This window comes from Prionailurus viverrinus, chromosome E2 (genome assembly GCF_022837055.1).
Source record: "Prionailurus viverrinus isolate Anna chromosome E2, UM_Priviv_1.0, whole genome shotgun sequence".
Lineage (NCBI taxonomy): Eukaryota > Metazoa > Chordata > Mammalia > Carnivora > Felidae > Prionailurus > Prionailurus viverrinus.
In genome coordinates this window covers 55,596,327-55,615,840 of record NC_062575.1, presented here as the reverse complement: position 1 = coordinate 55,615,840, position 19,514 = coordinate 55,596,327, and the positions used below count along the sequence as shown (strand labels likewise).

The 19,514-nt window shown below is 48.7% G+C and overlaps 1 protein-coding gene across 4 annotated transcripts; it reads right to left on the bottom strand.

The window, feature by feature from the left end:
• Window positions 1–1,205: 1,205 nt before the first annotated feature.
• Window positions 1,206–9,227, bottom strand: LOC125152943 (sialic acid-binding Ig-like lectin 5). Of its 4 annotated transcripts, none has more exons than XM_047835616.1 (9): window positions 9,101–9,227; window positions 8,614–9,015; window positions 8,162–8,440; window positions 7,920–7,967; window positions 4,428–4,685; window positions 4,063–4,347; window positions 3,640–3,739; window positions 3,267–3,348; window positions 1,206–1,562 (listed from the first exon to the last, which is right to left on the bottom strand). In XM_047835616.1, the coding sequence occupies exons 1-9, from the start codon at window positions 9,156–9,158 to the stop codon at window positions 1,389–1,391; spliced, it is 1,686 nt and encodes a 561-aa protein (XP_047691572.1). In that variant the 5' UTR covers window positions 9,159–9,227; the 3' UTR covers window positions 1,206–1,388. The 4 variants fall into 4 exon arrangements, with proteins under 4 accessions (XP_047691572.1, XP_047691573.1, XP_047691574.1 ...); XM_047835617.1 differs by having other exon boundaries at window positions 4,428–4,649; XM_047835618.1 differs by lacking the exon at window positions 8,162–8,440.
• Window positions 9,228–19,514: the final 10,287 nt, after the last annotated feature.

The window sequence follows — 19,514 nt, the reverse complement described above, 5'->3', positions numbered from 1 at the left end:
CACTCTCCCAACCTCTCAGCTCTTTGGTAACCACTATGTACATCACTTATTTGTATTGTGGTAAAAAACCAAACCAAAACAACACAACATAAATGTCTACCATCTTCAACATTTTTTTAGAGACAGAGAGAGAGAGAGAGAGAGAGAGAAAGCACACACATGCAAGAGGGGGAGGGGCAGAGAGAGAGAGAGAGAGAAAGACGGAGAGAGGGAGAGAGGGAGAGAATGTTAAGCAGGCTCCATGCTCAGCTAGGAGCTGGGGCCCCATCCCACATCTGTGAGGTCATGACCTGAGCTGAAATCAAAAGTCAGACACTTAACCGACTGAGCCACCCAGGCGCCCCACTCGTAAACATTTTTAAGTGTACTAGCTGCATGCACATCATTGATCTCTAGAAAATCTTCATCTTGCAGAATTAAAACTCTACCTATTACATAGCAGCTTCCTATTTCCCCCTCCCTGGGGGTTCCCCAAATTTCTAAGAATTTGATTACTTTAGATACTTTGTATAACTGGAATCATGCAGTATTTGTCTTTTGATGGTGGTTTATTTCCCTTAATGTAATGTCTCCAACACTTGATATTCTTGATATTGTTATTATTTTAGCCAATGCGGTTGTTGTGCTGTGGCACAGCATTGGGGGTTTTATTTGCATTTCCTTGGCAGCTACTGAAGTTAAACACCTTTCTATCTGCTAATTGGCCTTTTGACTTTCTTTCCTTTTATTGAGTTGTCTGCTTTTTTCTTACTGACTTTTGGAAGATCCCTATATATTCTTTTTATACTGTGGATGGATCCTTCGTTAGGTACATGTATTGGGAAATATCTTCTCCTGTTAGTTACATGCAGAAAGAGATTTACAAGGCGCCTGGGTGGCTCTGTCAGTTAAAATCTAACTTCAGCTCAGATCATGATCTCACCGTTTGTGGGTTCAAGCCCCATGTCGGGCTCTGTGCTGACAGCTCAGAACCTGGACCCTGCTTTGGATTCTGTGTCTCCCTCTCTCTCTGCCCCTCCGCTGCCCATGCTCTCTCTCTCTCCTTCAAAATTATTAAACATTAAAAAAATTTAGGGGCACCTGGGTGGCTCAATCGGTTGAGCATCTGACTTTGGCTCTGGTCATGATCTTGTGGTTCATGGGTTTGAGCCTGCGTCGGGCTCTGTGCTGACAGCTCAGACCCTGGAACCTGATTCAGATTCTGTGTCTCCCTCTCTCTTTTCCCTTCCCCCGCTCATCTGTGCTCTCTCTCGCTCTCTCTCTGTCTCTCAATAAATAAATAAACATTAAAAAAATTTTAAAATAAAAATAAAAAACATCAGTGCCTGACACGCATTTTCTCAGAGATGCCCTGTCTGGGCTCCTGAGGGGGGCCGTGGGTGGGGTTGTCATTTCTGGGTCTTGATCTCTGCATACTCGGTGGTCTCCCGGTCCTGAAAGTTGTGTGGCCTCAGCCCATGGAATGTGAGGGAGGCGTAGTGGAGCTTCCCCTCTTTCTCTGAGGGGAAGGCAGCTGCGGCTGGGGAAAGGGGGTCTGACCGGCTGTCTGACTGGCTGTGATCCTGAGTGGGAGGAAAGAAAGGCATTTGAGCTGGCCTTTGGGTCTGGAGAAGGGAAGTAGGGGCTTGGGGAACACTTAACCATTTATCCACTTCATGCCCATTTCCTGAGCATTCATTCATTCACTCACTCACTCACTCATTCATTTGTAGCTTTAACAAATTTTCATCATAATGGCATTGATTCCTTGCAAATCCCCCCACCACTCCCCTATGGATGATATAACTGTTGTCATTCCATTTTATAGACAGAGTGTGCAAGGTCAAGAAACTCTTTAGGACACACCATCTCTGACCTCAGACAGCCTATCTGACCTCAGACAGACAATCCCAAGAGAGGACCTTGCCTATCAGAGCAAGGAGACAGTATCACATTGTCTCCCTCACACACACATGCAAATTATCTAATTGCACATTGTGATTTGGTGGGCAGAAGAAGGGTGCTAAGGGTGTGGGTGAGAATCACTGAGGCGTGTAGGAGCTCTGCCTCACCCCTCGCCCCCACCCAGAGGCTCACAGGGTGCTGGGGACAGGCCTGCGGTTATTACAGGGAGGCATGATGAGTTTCCCTGCATAAGGCAGGGGAATATTGAGACTGGAGTGTGAAAGGCGATTAGGGGTCTGGCTGGTACAAATGGGGAGGGACAGAGGAAATCATGCATGCAAACGCACAAAGTCACAGAGAATGAGTCCTGCCTGGGGATAGGGAGCTCCTTTTGAGGGCATGGGACAGATCACAGAACACCAGCCCAAGGAAATTGTGTAAAATACGTGTAAAATATGGTCACTCCTAGCCACATGTGGCTACTGAGTACGTGAATCATGGCAATTCCTCATGGAGGTGTGCCATGAGTGTGAAATAAACCTTGGATTTCAAAGACTTGGTACCAAAGGAAGGAGAAGAAGAATTAGAAGAAGAAGAAGAAGACGAAGAAAGAAGAATGCAAACTATCTCATTAATAACCTATACATTGATTATTGATGATGTGATGGTGAAGTAATATTTTGAATATACTGAGTTAAATAAACATATTAAGATAGATCTCATGCTTCTCTCTATTTAAAACTTTTTAGTGTTTATTTTTGAGAGAGAGAGAGAGAGAGAGAGAGAGAGAGAGAAACAGAGCACGAGGAGGGAAGGTCAGAGGGAGAGGGAGACACAGAATCTGAAGCAGGATCCAGGCTCTGAGCTGTCAGCACAGAGCCCGACATGGGACTCGAACGCAGGAACTGTGAGCTCGTGGCCTGAGACAAAGTCGGATGCTTAAATGACTGAGCCACCCAGGTGCCCCTCTCTACCTTTTAAATGTGGCCATTAGTAACTTTTAAGGTATGCACATGGTTCACATTATATTTTTGTTGGACTGTGCTGATCTAGACAGTGGTGGGGGGCAGGCACAGGGGTGACAGCTGTTTGGGAATTCCTTGCCCAAAGCTTGGGAGGAGAGGTGGAGTTTTGGAGAGTGAGGCCAGTGCCCCAAGAGGGAGACAGTGGGGGCTCGGCAGGGAAGGGTCTAAATGGAGGAGAGGGGAGAGGAAAACGTGTCTCTCCAGTCTTTGAGATGAGAGCAGCCAGAAATCCCAAGAGAGGACCAAATTTGGTTGGGGGAAGGGTGGTCAGGGAGGGACTCATCTTTTGGCATGCTGAGTAAGCCACCTCGTGACCCAGCCCAGGACACCGGATAGAAAGATGCCCACGCCACTCACCTGGGAGACTGTATTCAATGTGGGATGGACGTCGTTCCTGTGCACTGCTTTCCCGGTTGATTTCTGCCTGTAGGTCTTCACTCTGAGGAGAGAGATCAGGGCCTTTCAGCCTGGCTGGCTCACTGCTGGGACCCCGGAACTGTCTGGCTGCAGGGACCATAATGAGAACACATCTTCCCTCCTTGCAGACAGCAACCACCCACCCCATATGGGGAACAGACTACTGGCCCAGGGGTCAGGAGGCTGAATTCCTGATGCAGCTTCAACCCGCTGCGCTCCTCCAGCTCTGGGCTTTGAGTCTGGGAGATTTTTCTGAGTCCCCTCCCTGACCCAAACTCGCGAGGCCCTCACCCAAACCGGGGCCACCACTCACGCGAAGAAGATGATGAGGCAGAGACACAGAGCAAGCAGGGCCGTGACACCAGCTCCCCCGATCGCCCCCTGAAGCACACCTGTCCTGGGCCCTGGTCTCCCTGCAGGTAAAAGGCACCCGGGGTGAACTCCAGCACCATGAAGCAGGCACCTAAGCCTCCAGCCTTCTGGAATCCATGACCCCGGGTTGTGCCCACTTCTATCCAGGACTGGCTCCTCTGTCCCCCCCCCCCCCCCCCCCCCCCGTCCCTCTATGGGATCCCAGCCGCCTATTCCCCCAGCCCCTCCCCCACCAACCTTCCGGTGACTTGGACCTCTGGCGCCCTTTGGCCCAGAGTCAGAAGCACTTCTCTGCTCGATCCTGCCTCGTGCACCTCCTTCCTCCAGGCATCACCCTCCCCTCACCCCGACACAGCCCCCTGACCTGGCAACAGCAGGACGGTGGCACTCTGTTCCCCATGCACATTCCTGGCCTCACAGCTGAGTCTGAGGCTGGAGCCCAGCGGCTCCATGAAGCTCAGGTTGCTGTTTGCCCAGGGCCCCTCGGAGCTAGAGGTGACGGTCAAGGAGGCATCGCTGTGGTTCCCCTCCAGCAGCCCATCCCCCAGCCGCCAGTGCAGAGAGGGGGGCAGCTGGGATTGAGCAGAGCAGGTGCAGTGCAACCCCTCACCCTCCCAGGAGCAGGAGGGACCAAACAGCTTCGGGGGTTCTGCAGGACGACAGGAGAGGAATCAGAGGAGCCCCACCTCCCAGGACCCAGGCATCCTTCCCAGGTGTGCTCCAACTCACTCTTCACAAGGAGGCTCAGGGATGCTTCCAAGGAGCCCAGCGGGTGCTGAGCTCGGCAGACGTATATCCCATGGTCCCCCAGTTCCACCCAGGGCAGTTGCAGGATCCCGGGATTTGAGGGTTGTGAGGGCTTCAGGGTCAGGCTGCCCCGGGTCCAGCTCAACTTGGCAGGAGGGTTACTGTTGTTGTCACAGACCAGGTGTAGGGACTGGCCCTCCTGGACTGGAAGAGATGAACCATTGCCCAGAGCCTCAGGTGCTGGCAAGACAGAGAACAAGTTAAGCCCCGGCCCTCACCAGGGGTATTGTCTCCATCTCTGTCTGTGTCTGTGTCTGTGTCTCTGTCTCTTTCTTTTCCTCACATCATTTAAGTCTGTTTCTTCTCTTCCACAGCATGATGGGCTCTTACGTTTGGGGTCAGCCCAAGGGGACAGAGCTGGGAGCGGGAACTACAGCCTTTCTAAGAATCCCTCTTGTATTCGTCTGAATTGCCTTGTTTCTCACCCACCTACCTCAGCCATCTGTGCCAATGCAGATCCCAGATTTGCCTCTAAGAACCTGGCCGTTCTGTCTTTCACTAAGTTCACAAAGACCCGTCTCATTTAGCCGGGTCTGAGAGTTCACAGTCTTGTGAGCGAGATGCCCCCAAATCACTGTGATGTGTTTTGTGACAGGGGTCCGTTGTGCGGAGGGAGCCCTGAGGATGGGAGTTCAGTGACACTGTCAGGGCAGGGAGGGCTTCCTTGAGGAGGAGAGCCTACAGCAGAGCAGGAGAGGCGCTGGGAGCTGGCTGGAGGATGATGCTGGTAAGGAAGAGCAATTGAGGGAGGCAGACACAGAAAATGCAGCTACGGCTGGGGCGTGAGAAGGCCCTGCACATCAGGGAAAATCAAATAGTCCTGTAAGGCTTGAGTGAATGTGTATGCTTGGGAGTGTTTACATATGAGGCTTCTGGAGGTTAAAAAAGTAATATTAGACGACAGAAAGGCAGAGGTTTGAAAGGAAATATTGGTACACACAACATTACTGGTAAATGGTTAACAACCAGCTCATTGGGGAGGGAAGAGGGGAGGGAAAAAAAAAAAAACCAACCCTGACTTGTGACATTTGCCAATTTCCTTAGTGTAAACACATCCCTCCTGGCCAGTTTCTAGCACCCAACTAGATGTCACTGAACCCAGAGTTGAGGAAGCATGGACACAATTGGCTCCCGCCTACCAGTGAAAGCCAACTCCAGGAAACCAATGAATGCAACACTTCCCCTCAAAAGAAAAAAAAAAAAACACATGTTTTTGCCTAACAAAGTCACCACATGCTAAGTCAAAGAGGCCATTATTAGGCTGCAAATAAATCCTTTCAACTAACATACAACTGATTTCCTTCATATAAAAAGAGCTTCTTCAAATCACTAAGAAAAAGTCCACAAAGAAATACAAATGATTCTTAAATGTAACGAAACATACACAACGTTGTTTACAAAATGATCATTCAAATTAAAATGGCAGTGAGTTCACGTAAGATATCAGCAAGGATGAAATGAAAATGTTCAGCAGTTTGGGATTATAAACAGAACAACTTCCATACCAAATTATTTGGCAGTTTCTGTAGAAATTACAAACACACGCTTTGATCTGGGACTTTTCTTCTTGAGACAATTATCTTATAGACACATGTACACATATGGGGAATGTTTTTACGAGTTATTTGTTGCAGTATTATTTGTCTTATCAAAAGTCTGGAAACACCGTGGCTTTCCACCAATAGGGACTAATGAAGTACTTTACATTGTAATATACTTCGAATTAGAAGACCATGGAGTCATCAGTAAGCATGAAGAAGGTTTCCTACGTACTCATAGACAGTCATGGACTAACATCACTTAGTTGGGACAAATGCATCACGGCGATGTAAGACTTTTAACAACAAGCAAAGCTAGGTGAGGGCTTTATGGAAACTCTGTGTACTATATAAACCTAAAATTATGCCACGGTGAAAAGTCTATGAAAAATAATAGCCAAGTGAAATAAGTCAGTTTGAGAAAGACAAATACCATGTGATTTCACTCATATGTGGAATTTCAGAAGCAAAACAAACGAGCTAAGGGGAAAAAGAGAGAGAGAAAGACAAACCAAGAAACAGATTCTTAGCTATAGAGAACAAACTGATGGTTACTGGAGGGGAGGAGGTGGGCAATGGGGAAATAGGGGATGGGGATTAAGGAGGGCACTTGTGAGCACCAGGCGATGTATGCAAGTGTTGAATCACTATTTCATACACTTGAAACTAATATTACGCTATACGTTAACTAACTGGAATTTGAATAAAAACCTTAAAAAAATAATAAAGATGTAGAGCAGCGTATACAATATGGTGTGTATGTATGTATGTGTGTGTTTTTAAATGGAGATGCGTAGATTACGTTTAGAAAGATAACCAAGAGGGGAGATACACAGGTGCTGAACAGTATTTTATTCTTATTCAGTTTTGCCAGGGACTGGAATGGGTTCCCTTCAAGCTCAATGTCCAAGCCCTAACCCCCAATACGGTGGTATTTGGAGCCCTTTGGATGGGCCTTTGGGAGGTGATAGGGTTAGATGAGATCATGAGAGTAGGGCACTCAGGATGGGGTTAGTGCTCTTATAAGAAGAGACACCAGACAGCTTTCTTTCTTGCTTTTTTTTTTTAATAGTTTTTTAATGTTTATTTATTTCTGAGAGAGAAAGGGAGAGAGAGAGAATGAGCAGGGAAAGGGCAGAGAGAGAGAGAGAGAGAGAGAGGAAGACATAGAATCCGAAGCAGGCTCCGGGCTCTGAGCTGTCAGCACAGATCCTGATGCAGGACTTGAACCCACGACTGCAAGATCATGACCTGAGCCGAAGTCGGACACCCAACCGACTGAACCACCCGGGTGCCCCAGAAAGCATTCTTTCTCTCAGGTGCGCTAGAGAAAACACGGCCGAAAAGCCACCCTCTCACCAGGAGTGAGCTCTCCCCTGGAACCATATTGGCTGGAACCTTGGAAGCTTGACCTTATATTTGCCAGTCTCCAGAAATGTGAGGAATAAATGTCTGATGCTGAAGTCCTTCAGTCTGTGGTATTTTGTTCTGGCTGCCTGAGCAGACCAACACACTTTACGCTTACTATTTTAAAGAATATCATGTGAATGTTGAAGGAAACTGCAGGAATAGGCAGGGTCCAGATCCTAAGGGAACAGGGCGAGATTTGGGAGGAGGACACAGCCCTCGCACCAGGGAGTGGCACATCCATTAGGCATGGAGGTTGTGCAAAACCCCTTGGGAACAAGGTCAGGAGTGGGAGGAAGCCAGTTTGTAAGCTGAGGATCCAGTGGGGGGGGGGTGCTGTCCCACCTCCGCTAACCCACACCTGGCCTGAGCCTTTCTCCCACCTGAGTTCTAAAACCCCAGCTCTGCTCTGAGGGGTGGAGACAGACGCCCCTTCCGCCAAAGCCCGAGAGAAGAGGTTGCGTCCTACCTGTGCCTTCTCTCGGGAAAACGCTGATGGTCAGGTTCTGGGGCGCATCTGGACAGATAGACATAATTGTTTTCAGAGACAGGAAGATGAGGGTTGGCCCTATTCTCCCAGAAACTACAGAAATAGGAAAAGGGTGGAGTTGCGTGTTTCCTTTCCTTCCTCCCCAGAATTCTAGACCCTGCCTCCCCCACCCCCAGCACCCACTGTCCTCAGGGACCCTGGTGTCCTGGCCTGGCACTCACAGGACACGTTGAGCTGGATGGTCCTCTCTGTGCTCACGTTAGCTCCAGGGAAGGTCACTCGACAGGTGAGGTTGGTGCCATGGTCCTGGGGCCCCGGGGTGAGGGTGAGCACCGAGGAGAAGTGTGTCCCATGGCCCAGGGAGGTGAGGGCATCCCCGATCCAAGAGAAGATCGGGGGTGTCCCCCTCTTACAGGCCCAGGGCACGCTACAGGTAATGTTCTTGGGCTGGCCAGATTCTAGGGGCCCCTGGATGTGGATGTCAGGTGTCCGTGTGAGAGCTGAGGGAGAAAGAGAGACAGAGACCCAGGCCCTGCGTGTGCCCCCAGAAGCAGCCTCTACACCAGGCCAGCCGTTTCCTCCCAGCCAGGATGGAAATCAGGGGGTCCCCTCCCGGGCCTGCCCTGGGGCCCTCAGGACCCATGCATGTCCTCTCTTTGACCCCACTCCTTACTTGTCACATGCAGGAAGAGCCGGTAGTTCTTGAAATATTTCCTCCCTATGTAATTGTATTTCACATAAGACCCTCTCTCCACCCTAAAGAAGTATGTCCCCGAGTCCCTTTTCTGTGCGTCTCTGATGTCCAGGGAGCAGTTGTAGTCCCCGAGGTCTTCAGGGAGGTGGAAACGGCCTTGGGTCTCCTGCTGCACTTCACGATTGGGGTTGTTTGTGGCCACTGGAGCACCCTGCTCTGTATTGGTCCCTTCCCGGAACCAGTAGCCATGAGTTGGGTCCTCCTCAGTGTATTGGACTGGGGGGTAAGAGAAACTGCAGGGCACGAATGCACATAGACCCTCCTGCACCATCATGGGTGTCTGCACTTGCAGCTGAAATCTGGAATCCTGAGACTGGGACCCTGTGGGGAATCAAGGGTCAGTGGCAGCCCCTGCCCGCCCGGTCCTCTCGCCTCCGGCCCTGTCCTCTCGCCTTGGCCCACTCACCTGCACACAGCAGCAGCAGCAGCAGCAGCAAAGGTGGCATCTGTGGGGTAAGAGTCATGGTGCCTTGGTGTTACAGGACGGGGAGGAAGCCCCGATAGGAAGCCCAGGGCTGATGTCTGAAAAGTGACTGCCCATAGAAGAGGAACTTGTCTCCAGCATGCTTTCGGAGGTGGCGTGACCCTTAAACATTAACCACTCCTACTTTCCAGATGGGGTTCCAGCAATCCACTGCCCCCCGCCCCGGTTCCTGTCCGTGGCCTGTCCCTCCTGCCCCTCTGTCCCCACCAGGAAGGCAGGCACTACCCAGACAATGACAGCTTCTAGAAGCCCAGAGGGTCAGTCCTGCCAGTTGTGGGGCTCAGGAAGGGGTTTAACCACTCTGTGCAGGGGAAACTTGAGGCAAGAAGGACGGGGACAAGTCCCGCCCCCCCACACACCCCAGGTGAGGGAGATGATGATTAATGAATGAATGAACATGACAACTGCATCATCACCATCTCCTTTCAGGGGAGTGGAGTCAAAGGGGAGAGTGTCAGACTTTGTGTCTGGTCTTGAAAACTTCCCTAACACCCAAAAAGACAGAGACACTCCAGGCCACGCGAGCTCCTGTTGGTAGAGCATGAGCTGGTAAGAACACAGGCAGGGTTTGTAGGAAACCCCATTGCTCTGTGCAGCTAGGAGGTGAGTTCCCAGGTCTGAATGGCCAGAGTGGACGGGACCAGGACTCCGAGGGGGATCTTGAGCTTCTTGATCAGCTCATAGCCCCCTGCCCCAGGCTTCCCTGGGGTTGCATGCACCAGGCCATGCCTGGGAATTGGGCATTTGCTGCAAGATGATAGCACAGCATGATGTTGAGGGAGAATGCCCAGGTGTGCCTGGCCCTCCCAGCCTCCAAGCCTCAGTTTCCTCAGGAGTCCCATGGAAGGATCACAGTCAATACTTTGTCTGGGGGAGAATCCCATAGGAGGACAGGGGTGGGCATTTTCGGCAGATGCGGGTGTGGCCGTCTTGCATGTCAAATGCCTGGTCCTGTCCATTCCTCAGTGGTCATTCTGAGTCCTGCCTTTAGTAAGAAGCTCCTGGTGGTCAGCCCTGCCCTAAAGCTTCTTGGTGGTACTGTGTTGTGATAATCCTAGCAAACCAGTGCATGGGGTTTTTGAGAAGACGGATGTGTTCATACAAGAAAAGTCCTCCCAGCAGGCTGGTCTGGCCCACGCTGGGCAAAGTCCGCACAGTGGCCAGTGGCGGGCCTGTAGGAGAGGGCTGATCTGAAGATGGAGGAAAAGGGAAGGGACAGATTTGGTAACGTTCTCTTCTGTGCTCGGATCTCTGCCTCACTCTTACTTAACCCCAGCCACACTTCCCCTTCTCTCCCCAGGACAGGACAGGCTCTGTGGGCCTCTGTTCCAGCTGGTCCCTCTGCTGGCTGAGCTGCTCCTGTCTTCTGAGCAGGGAGTCCTGGAGGCTGGGCTGAGTTAAGGCTGACCTTTGGGGAGCAACAGCCAGGGCCAGGACGGGGGAATCAGAGACACAGTCACAGCCTGGGGTGGACAGGGCTGACCCAGAAGGGAGGATGGGGCTGTCGGAGCCCGGAGGAGGGGGTGAGGATGTGCCTGGACGATGGGGCAGCTGAGCCACAGCTGGAGGGTGAGAAGGGTTTTCTGGGAGGCAGGCTTGTCTTATTCCAGAGAGCAGGTGGTGTGAGCAGACGGGGGGTCTGCCTGCAGCTCTGGCTGTGTTCTGGTCAGCCCCTGTGCATGTCAGTCATCAGGCTCTCTGCTCCAGGGGCCAAAGAAATCCAGTCTGATCTGAACCACCACGTTCCCCCACCCCCTCCTCCGCCTCCCATCTTCCTCCCTCTCCTCCCCCTCCTCCGCTTCTCCCCCTCCTCTCCTCCTCCTCCTCCCCTCGCCCCTCCTTCTTTCCCCCCTCCCATCCTTCCCCATCTTCCTCCTTCTCCTCCTCCCATCTTCTTTCCCCTCCTCCCCTTCTCTCCATATTCCTTCCCCTCCTCCCCATCTTACTCCTCCTCCCTAACTTCCTTCCCCTTCCTCTTCCCATCTTCCCCCTCCTCCCCCTCCTCCTAACTCCCTTCCTTCCTCCTCTTCTCCTCCTCATCTTCCTCCTCCTCCTGTCTTCCTCCCTTTCCTCCTTCCCCACTCCTCCTCCTTCCCTCCTCCCCTTCTCCTCCCCATCTTCCTCCTCCTCCTCCTCCTTCTGTTTTGGGAAAGAGAACGGTAACTGAACCACCCTATGAGCTCTGCAGCCAATGAAGCTCATAGGTGTCCCAAGCAGGGGACCCTGGTTCCTCTGACCAGGTCTCTTCACCAACAGCCAAGTTATCAGGAAGACACCCCAAGGGCTTCCTCAGGGAGCCTAGAGTCAAGGTAGAAGGCTCTGGAGTATCCAAAAAGATGTTCTATTGGGTTGGGATGGGCCCAGGACCATGGGAAGATCTTTCCAAGCACCCTTGGGGGGCTCCTAGTATGTCCCATGAACTCCTCTCACACCTCATGGGGCCCTCAGAGAAGGATTGAGAGGGAACCCCAGGAACAGAGACACTTTTGTAGTGCACCTGGGCCTCCCACATTGGCCCGTGACCCCAGAGCCCAGCCATTTTTGCCCCCTGCTCTTTCACTCCCCGCTCCCCTTAGGTGACTTCACTTTGCTTCTCACTGGTCCTGGCTTCGTGTCCATCTTCCAAAGGCCAAGAGATGTTTCCATCTTCCCTGTCCATTCCCTGGTGATTGGCCTCAGTTCTTCCAGACACAGGCCAGCAGCTGGGCTGGCGAGGTCTCTGGATCTGCCGATTCAAGGACAGCAGGGACAGGTGGATGGTGATGTTGGTGGGCAGGGGAGGTGCGTACGAGAACAAAAAGGTGGCCCACATGGCAGAAAGTGGCACAGAGTCACAGGGCACCTCGGCCTTTCTCTTCTGCTGGGACATTGGATCTGTCTGGTCTGAGAACTAGGACCTCAGTCTTCCCAGAGCAAAGCTCCCTGCGTGAGGAGTCAGTGGCTAATGCCTCATCTTGTGTGGTTGTGGTGTTTGTGTATCTGTAGTGTATATGTCTGTGTATATGCATGTGTACTTGTATCTGTAGTGTCTGTGTGTGCCTCTGTTGTGTGTGTGTTTCTTTGGTTTGTGTATATATATGTGTGTGTCTGTGTTTGCTGTCTGTGTGTGCATGTCTGAGGTATGTGTGTCTGTGTATATTTGAAGTGTGTATGTGTCTGTGTATCTATGCGTGTTTGTGGTTTTTGTGTGTATTTCTGTATTGTGTCTGTATATATGTGTGTGTGATTTCTGTGTGTGTATTTTGAGCTGTGTCTGTGATCTCTATATATGTATCTTTGAAGTACATGCGTGTCTGTATTTGTGTGTATGTGTGTCTGTGTCCTCTGTGTGTGCATATTTAAGTTGTGTGTATGTGTCTATATAAAGGCTTGTGGTGCGTGTGTGTATATGTGTGTGCACTCAAACGTCAGTTTCTCAATGATAACATCCACGGACAACATACTGAAGAGTATAATCCATTTCATATCCCCTATATATCTTTCTCTTTTGTTTTTCTTCAAACTCCTTATATCAATATAACACATAATCTGCTTAATTATTGTCTGTCTCTCTTGTCATTAAAATGTAAGCTTCACAAAGGAACTTGTAACTCCCATCTACTGCTGAATCCACTCTGACTATAAAGATGGTTGGCATAACATTAGGGGATCAATGAATACTTGCTTTGAGAATTGTAAGGATGTTGGGGTGCCTGGCTGGCTCGGTTGGTGGACCATGTGAATTTTCATCTTGGGGTTGTGGGTTCGAGCTCCATGTTGAGTGTAGAGATTACTTAAAAAAAAAAATCTTAAAAAAAAAAGAATTGGGGTACCTCGGTGGCTTGGTTGGTCGAGCGTCTGACTTTGGCTCAGGTCATGATCTTGCAGTTCGTGGGTTCCAGCCCAGCGTCGGGCTCTGTGCTGACAGCTCCAGAGCCTGCTTCCGATTCTGTCTCCCTCTCTCTGCCCCTCCCCTGCTTCCTCTCTGTCTCTTTCTCTCAAAAATAAACATTAAAAAAAAGAATTGTAAGAATATTTAGAATAAGTGAAATAAGATTGCTGGCTGTCTCCAATGAAAAAGTATGCATTCTTTTTTTTTTAATTTTTAATGTTTATTTTTGAGAGAGAGAGAGAGACAGTGCAAGTTGGGGGGGGGGATGCAGAAAGAGAGGGGCACACAGAATCTGAAGCAGGCTCCAGGCTCCAAGCCATAGCACAGAGTCCAATGTGGGCCTCAAACTCTCAAACCGGGAGATCATGACCTGAGCCAAAGTCAACACTTAATCGTCTGAGCCACCCAGGTGCCCCAAAAAGTATGTATTCTTTAGAGCATACCCTTTTGGGGTTATTTGATTCTAGCATTTTATTGCCTTTGAACTATTTTAATTTAATTTAATTTAATTTAATTTAATTTTAATTAAAAAAATTTTTTTAATGTTTATTCATTTTTGAGAGGGATAGAGAGCATGAGAGAGAGAGAGAGAGTGAGAGCATGAGCAGGGGAGGGGCAGAGAGAGAAAGGGAGACACAGAATCCGAAGCAGGCTCCAGGCTCATGACCCATCAGCACAGATCCCGACGTGGGGCTCGAACTCAAAAACCGCGAGATCATGACCTGAGCCGAAGTCCAACACTTAACTGACTGATCCACCCAGATGCCCCCAAAAGTATGTATTCTTTAAAGCATACCCTTTTGGGGTTATCTGATTCTAGCATTTTATTGCCTTTGAACTATTTTATTTTAATTTAATTTAATTTTAATTTTAATTAAAAAAATTTTTTAACGTTTATTCATTTTTGAGAGAGAGAGAGAGAGAGAGCATGAGAAAGAGAGAGACAGCATGAGCAGAGGGAGAGGCAGAAAGAGAGAGGGAGACACAGAATCCGAAGCAGGCTCCAGGCTCATGACCCGTCAGCACAGAGCCCGACATGGTGCTCGAACTCAAAAACCGTGAGATCATAACCTGAGCTGAAGTCGGACACTTAACCGACTGAGCCACTCAGGTGCCCCAAATTTTATTTTATTTTTAATGTTTGTTTATTTTTGAGAGAGAGAGGCAGACAGCAAGCAGGGGAGGGGCAGACAGAGAGGGAGACACAGAATCCAAAGTAAGCTCCAGGCTCTGAGCTGTCAGGACAGAGTCCGACACTGGGCTCCAACTCATGGGAGCCATAAGTTGGATGCTTAACCAACTGAGCCACCAAAGCACCCCTCTCTGAACTATTTTAAATGCTATGATTTATAGATAACTAATAACAATGCAAATAGTTCTTGTCCACAGACATGCATATACATTCTGTCTGGCTGGGGTGGGGGACCTGAATCTTCCTACCAAGCAAGTTTTACATGCTTCACAAATTCATTTCAATATTCCTTTACCCCATATAAATTTGTGCATCTTTAATTTCTGCCTGGTCCCCTCGTTCATAATGAATTAAATAAAATGCTGTTCAGTGAGTATAAAGTTTCAATCATGCAAGGTGAAAAAGTTCTACAACATAGTGACTACAATTAACACTAATGTACACTTAAAATTTTGTTAAGAGGTTAGATCTGATAGTGTGTGGGTTTTTTTTTTTTTTGCCAAAATAAAAAAAATCTCTTTTTTTAAATTTAAATTTTAGTTAACACACAGTGCAATATGGGTTTCAGGCGTAGAATTTAGTGATTCATCACTTGCATACAACACCTAGTGCTGAAAAAATCTTTAACACATGTTTATTTTATATCTATGTGAGGGTCATGCTGTTGCCTTTAAAAATGTTATTCTTGGGGCGCCTGGGTGGCGCAGTCGGTTAAGCGTCCGACTTCAGCCAGGTCACGATCTCGCGGTCCGTGAGTTCGAGCCCCGCGTCAGGCTCTGGGCTGATGGCTCAGAGCCTGGAGCCTGTTTCCGATTCTGTGTCTCCCTCTCTCTCTGCCCCTCCCCCGTTCATGCTCTGTCTCTCTCTGTCCCCAAAATAAAATAAAAACGCTGGAAAAAAAATTTAAAAAAAATGTTATTCTTTGGGGTGCCTGGGTGGCTCAGTCGTTTGAGTGTCCAACTTCAGCTCAGGGCATGATCTCACAGTTCGTGGGTTCAAGCCCCACATCAGGCTGCCTGCTGTCAGCCTGTCAGTGTGGGGCCCACTTCAGATCCTCTGTTCCCCTCTCTTCACCCCTCCCCCAGCTTGCACTCTCCCCAAAATAAATAAATATTTTTTAAAAATTTTTATTCTTTGATAGAATAAATAAATTAGTCTGTGCTTCTGTGCATGTGTTGGTTGTTGGCTTATGGTGTGCTGTAGGCATTAGAAACTGGTCCCTGCCCGCCCTGAGCCAAGTAAGGTGGTCCATGTAACAGCTTGAGCTCATCTTAAAGGATTTTGCTATTTCCACTTGGGCAACTGGGAGGCAATGGAGGGTTAGAAGCTGGAAATGACACTTGGGCTTTTAGAATTCTCTCTGGCTTCTCTGTGGAGAACAGATTGGAGGTGGGCAGAAAGCAGGTGAGAAGATGAATTTCCTTGACTGTGTATTTCTGTTCCCAAGATAGAAAGTGAGTCCTTGGGAGCAAGAATGTGCATTTCTCACAAGCAATTGTAGACTTGGTTTGCACCCAGTAATGACAAATTCTATAGGAGGTGATAAATATGTGTCAAGTGGCAATATTTATATAAAGGTAAACACACAAGTAGTAGAATCTTGCATAAAGTATAGCTTCAATTTTGGTGAAGAAGATGACATATAAAATGACTTTCCCCTCCTTGAATCTACTCACTCACAACCATAGGGAATAGTTTGGGAGACCAGAAGTGACAGGTGAACAAAAGTTTATTCATTTGTGTGTGTTCAGGGGCAGAGAGAAATCAGCAAAGTGCCTCCTTATTGTGCAGAGGTGGGTGAGGGGTGGAGAGAAAGGTTTGGGAGACAATGATTACAGTGCCCCCATGTCTGGCCCCTCCTTTGGACTCCCATGTCCAGGACTTTACCTTATCCTAAGAGGCAAATAATCTCCAGTTCTTCTCATCTTTTCTTTTCTAGAAGTTTCCAACTCTGCCTGTGAAAACCTGAGTGTCCTGTAGAATGCTGGCTGTGTGGGTGAATAGTGGTGAACCCTGCTCTGGTGTTTGGGGGACTCAGATAAGGGGTTGCCTGGGTAGGAGCCTGATTGCCTGGTGTAGTAGACCCTGGGGGGCCACAGGGGAGGAAGCCAGCTCCCATGTGGGCACTCCTGAGCAGGGTGAGGACCAGAAAGAGGAACATATGAGGGGATTTGGGCAGGCATGAAGTTCCTGTTTCCAACCCTATCAACAGGACCCAGGCTTCCTGCCACTTCCCAGCTCTGGGGCTCAAGACATCCTGGGCTAGTAACTGTAAGAGTTGCCGGGGCAGTAGTTGAGGTGCGAGCCTTGGAGTGGTTGAGACCACGTAAGAGGGACAAGGAGGCTCCCAGACAGAAATGTGAGGAAACATGGAAAAAGGAAAAACCCACCCCAGACTGAAAGAGTGAAAACAATTTAAATGGAGAAAGAAAAAAAAAAAAGCATCTCTGAAGTTATTCAGGCTTGGTAGGAAGACAGCTACAAAATTAAACAGAAACCTTATTTCTCCCAAGGTCTTACAACAGGTCTAAATACCATAAGGACCTCCTCTTTGAGTGATTAATACGTTCTTGCCAGAAATTCCCAAGACTGGCTTTATTATTCCATCTAATTACTGGAGACACCCATGCCTAAACCTCACCTCAGGACAGCACCTAATCCCCGGTTGACAACTTTTTGGGACAAAGCGCCCGAGTCTGACGAGGGAAGCACACACTACGGGGTCCCAGACATACCTGACCAACATCATTGACCTAGGATGCCACCAGACCCTTCCCTGGGCTCCTCCCACTCTGCACTGGGGGCTGATAAATGGCTCTCCGGGAGGGCGCTCTCCGTCCACCAGGAGACGCTGACGCCTGGAAAGCCCTAGACAGGGGAGCTGGTGCTGTCCGTGGTGCTGAAACAGGGTCGCATTTTGAGCTCCCGTACCTCCCAGCTCAGCAGAAGGGCTTGACCCAGATGCTTATGTTCCACTTTAAGGCCAGGAGGTCAAGTGGGTGGAGTTGGATGGAGCCAGAGGAGCAAGAGTGAGTGAGTGCTGGCCTCTCTCTCCTTCATCTGCGACCCCTCCTGTTCACTCTCAGGCATTGTTGCTCCTGTGGATGACGTCTGTCTGCCCCATTTGGTTGAGCCTTCTTGCTAAGGCCCTCTGCTTACTGGCCTCTGTATGCTCCTTTAATATAGCTTACTTCATCACACACACACACACACACACACACACACACACACACCTTCTGAAAGTGAGGGGGCTAGTCTTCACATTTGACAAAGGAGAACTTAGCGTCAGAGTCAGAAGTATTAGACAGCATGCTTGGATCTCTTTGTCCCTTTCTGTCCATCTGCCTCAGTGTTTCTAAGCAGGAGATATCTCAAGTCTGATGAGGAAGGTAAGCATTTTCTGGACACTTGTTTCCAGCTCTAACTGATTCCCCTTGTGGTGGTGGTCCTGCCTGATTGTCAGAAGAGCTCCCCTTCCATCCAGGAGAGAAATGAGCCTACCTGGTTGCCTCCTGTTTTTCAGTCAGCACTTGGGAAACAATGGGTCTGAGTGTCTTTCCTCTGATAGGTGGGGGTGGGTGGGTGGGGACTGAGATGTTCTGCCTCTGTGTTGTTCCCCTAGTCCTGGGGTCCCAAGCCAATTCACCTTGTACTCACAATGTTTCAGAATCCTCTTTTGGTTCTTGCACAACTTACAGGATTTTTAGTTGTGAGTGGAGGGAGGAATGATGGGTTGATGATAACTTGTCTGGGTTGGAAATCTAACCATTAACTTTTAATGTTTTCAACAGATGGTTGGCTCATGTCACCCAGCTTGACATTAACATAAACAGAAGTCTGACTCAGCTGTCCCTCTTGGATGTAAGGCAGAGAGAGTTAGGCCACAGACATTTTTTTCACGCCACACCAAAATCCTCCATTTGTTTTTAGGTGTTACTTTATGATTTTATGGCATTATGCTTTATCCTTGACATGGTTTCGGTGCTACTGGGGGGTTTGGGACTGTTTTATTCAAGATGATTTTTATTTTAAGTAAAATATTCATTTTTTTAGGAGGAAGATTAAAAATTCCTGCTTGCCTTCACCATCTCAACCCTGACATCTATTTTTTTTAAGTTTATTTTGAGGATAAGAAGGTGCCAAATAGATGATGACATAGTGATGGGTCTTCCTGGAGGAGAAATGTGGATGCAAGAAGATGGTGAGGAATGCGCAAGCATGGGAACACTTAGAGAATGATATGAAGGATCGCTGAGCTAGGATATGGAGATACACAAATAGACTGGGAAAGATTAAAAACAACCTGGAATTGGGGCGCCTGGGTGGCTCAGTCGGTTAAGCGTCCGACTTCGGCTCAGGTCATGATCTCATGGTTTGTGAGTTCAAGCCCCGCATTGGGCTCTCTGCTGACAGCTCAGAGCCTGGAGCCTGCTTCGGATTCTGTGTCTCCTTCTCTCTCTGCCTCTCCCCTGCTCAAGCTCTGTCTCTGTATAGGACTCTGTCAAAAATAAATAAAAGTTAAAAAAAAACAACCTGTAATAGAGGTCAAAAAACTATAGCTAGTGGGCTGCCTACTTTTGTAAATAAAATTTTGTTGGAACACATCCACTTTAATTCATTTCTAGCATGTCTATGGCTGCATTTGCACTATAAACACAGGGTTGGATAGTTGCTACAGAGACCATACAGCTTGCAAAGCCTAAAATATATGCTCTCTGCCCCTCTGAAAAAAAAATTCCTGCCCCCTGATCTGGAAAGTCAAATTAGAAGCTTATAAATTAGTCTTTGGGGCTGAGGAGATGGAGAGGTATTTTGACTGTGGTCAGCCCTGATTTTTAGGAGGTTGTGTAAATGTTAATATGTGATTCTGCCTCTAACAGGACTAGTAGGAAGCAGGCAGGAGGGAAAGGGAGGACTCAGAAGGGGAGAGGGATGATGCTGGAGGCCAAGTCAGGGAAGAGATCCATGGGGAAGGTTTTCTTCGTCTGATAAATATTCAGTAATATTTACCATTAAGTACTATGTATGCATATAGAGTTTATTTTTTCCAGCTTTATTAAGATATAATTGACACATAACATTGTGTAATTTTATTTATTTATTTTTTAATGTTTACTTATTTTTGAGAGAGACAGTGCAAGCCATGGAGGGGCAGACACACACACACACACACACACACACACACACAATCCGAAACAGTCCCAATCTGAAAAAGGCTCCAGGCTCTGAGCTGTCAGCACAGAGTCCGAAGTGGGGCTCAAACTCATGATCTG

Coding starts and splice junctions, on each gene's coding strand:
- LOC125152943 (XM_047835616.1), bottom strand. CDS start 9,158: ATGACTCTTACCCCACAGATGCCACCTTTGCTGCTGCTGCTGCTGCTG. Junction 8,441..8,613: donor GCTCTTCCTGCATGTGACAA/GTAAGGAGTGGG, acceptor TTTCTCCCTCAG/CTCTCACACGGACACCTGAC. Junction 1,563..3,266: donor CATTGAATACAGTCTCCCAG/GTGAGTGGCGTG, acceptor CCTCCCACTCAG/GATCACAGCCAGTCAGACAG.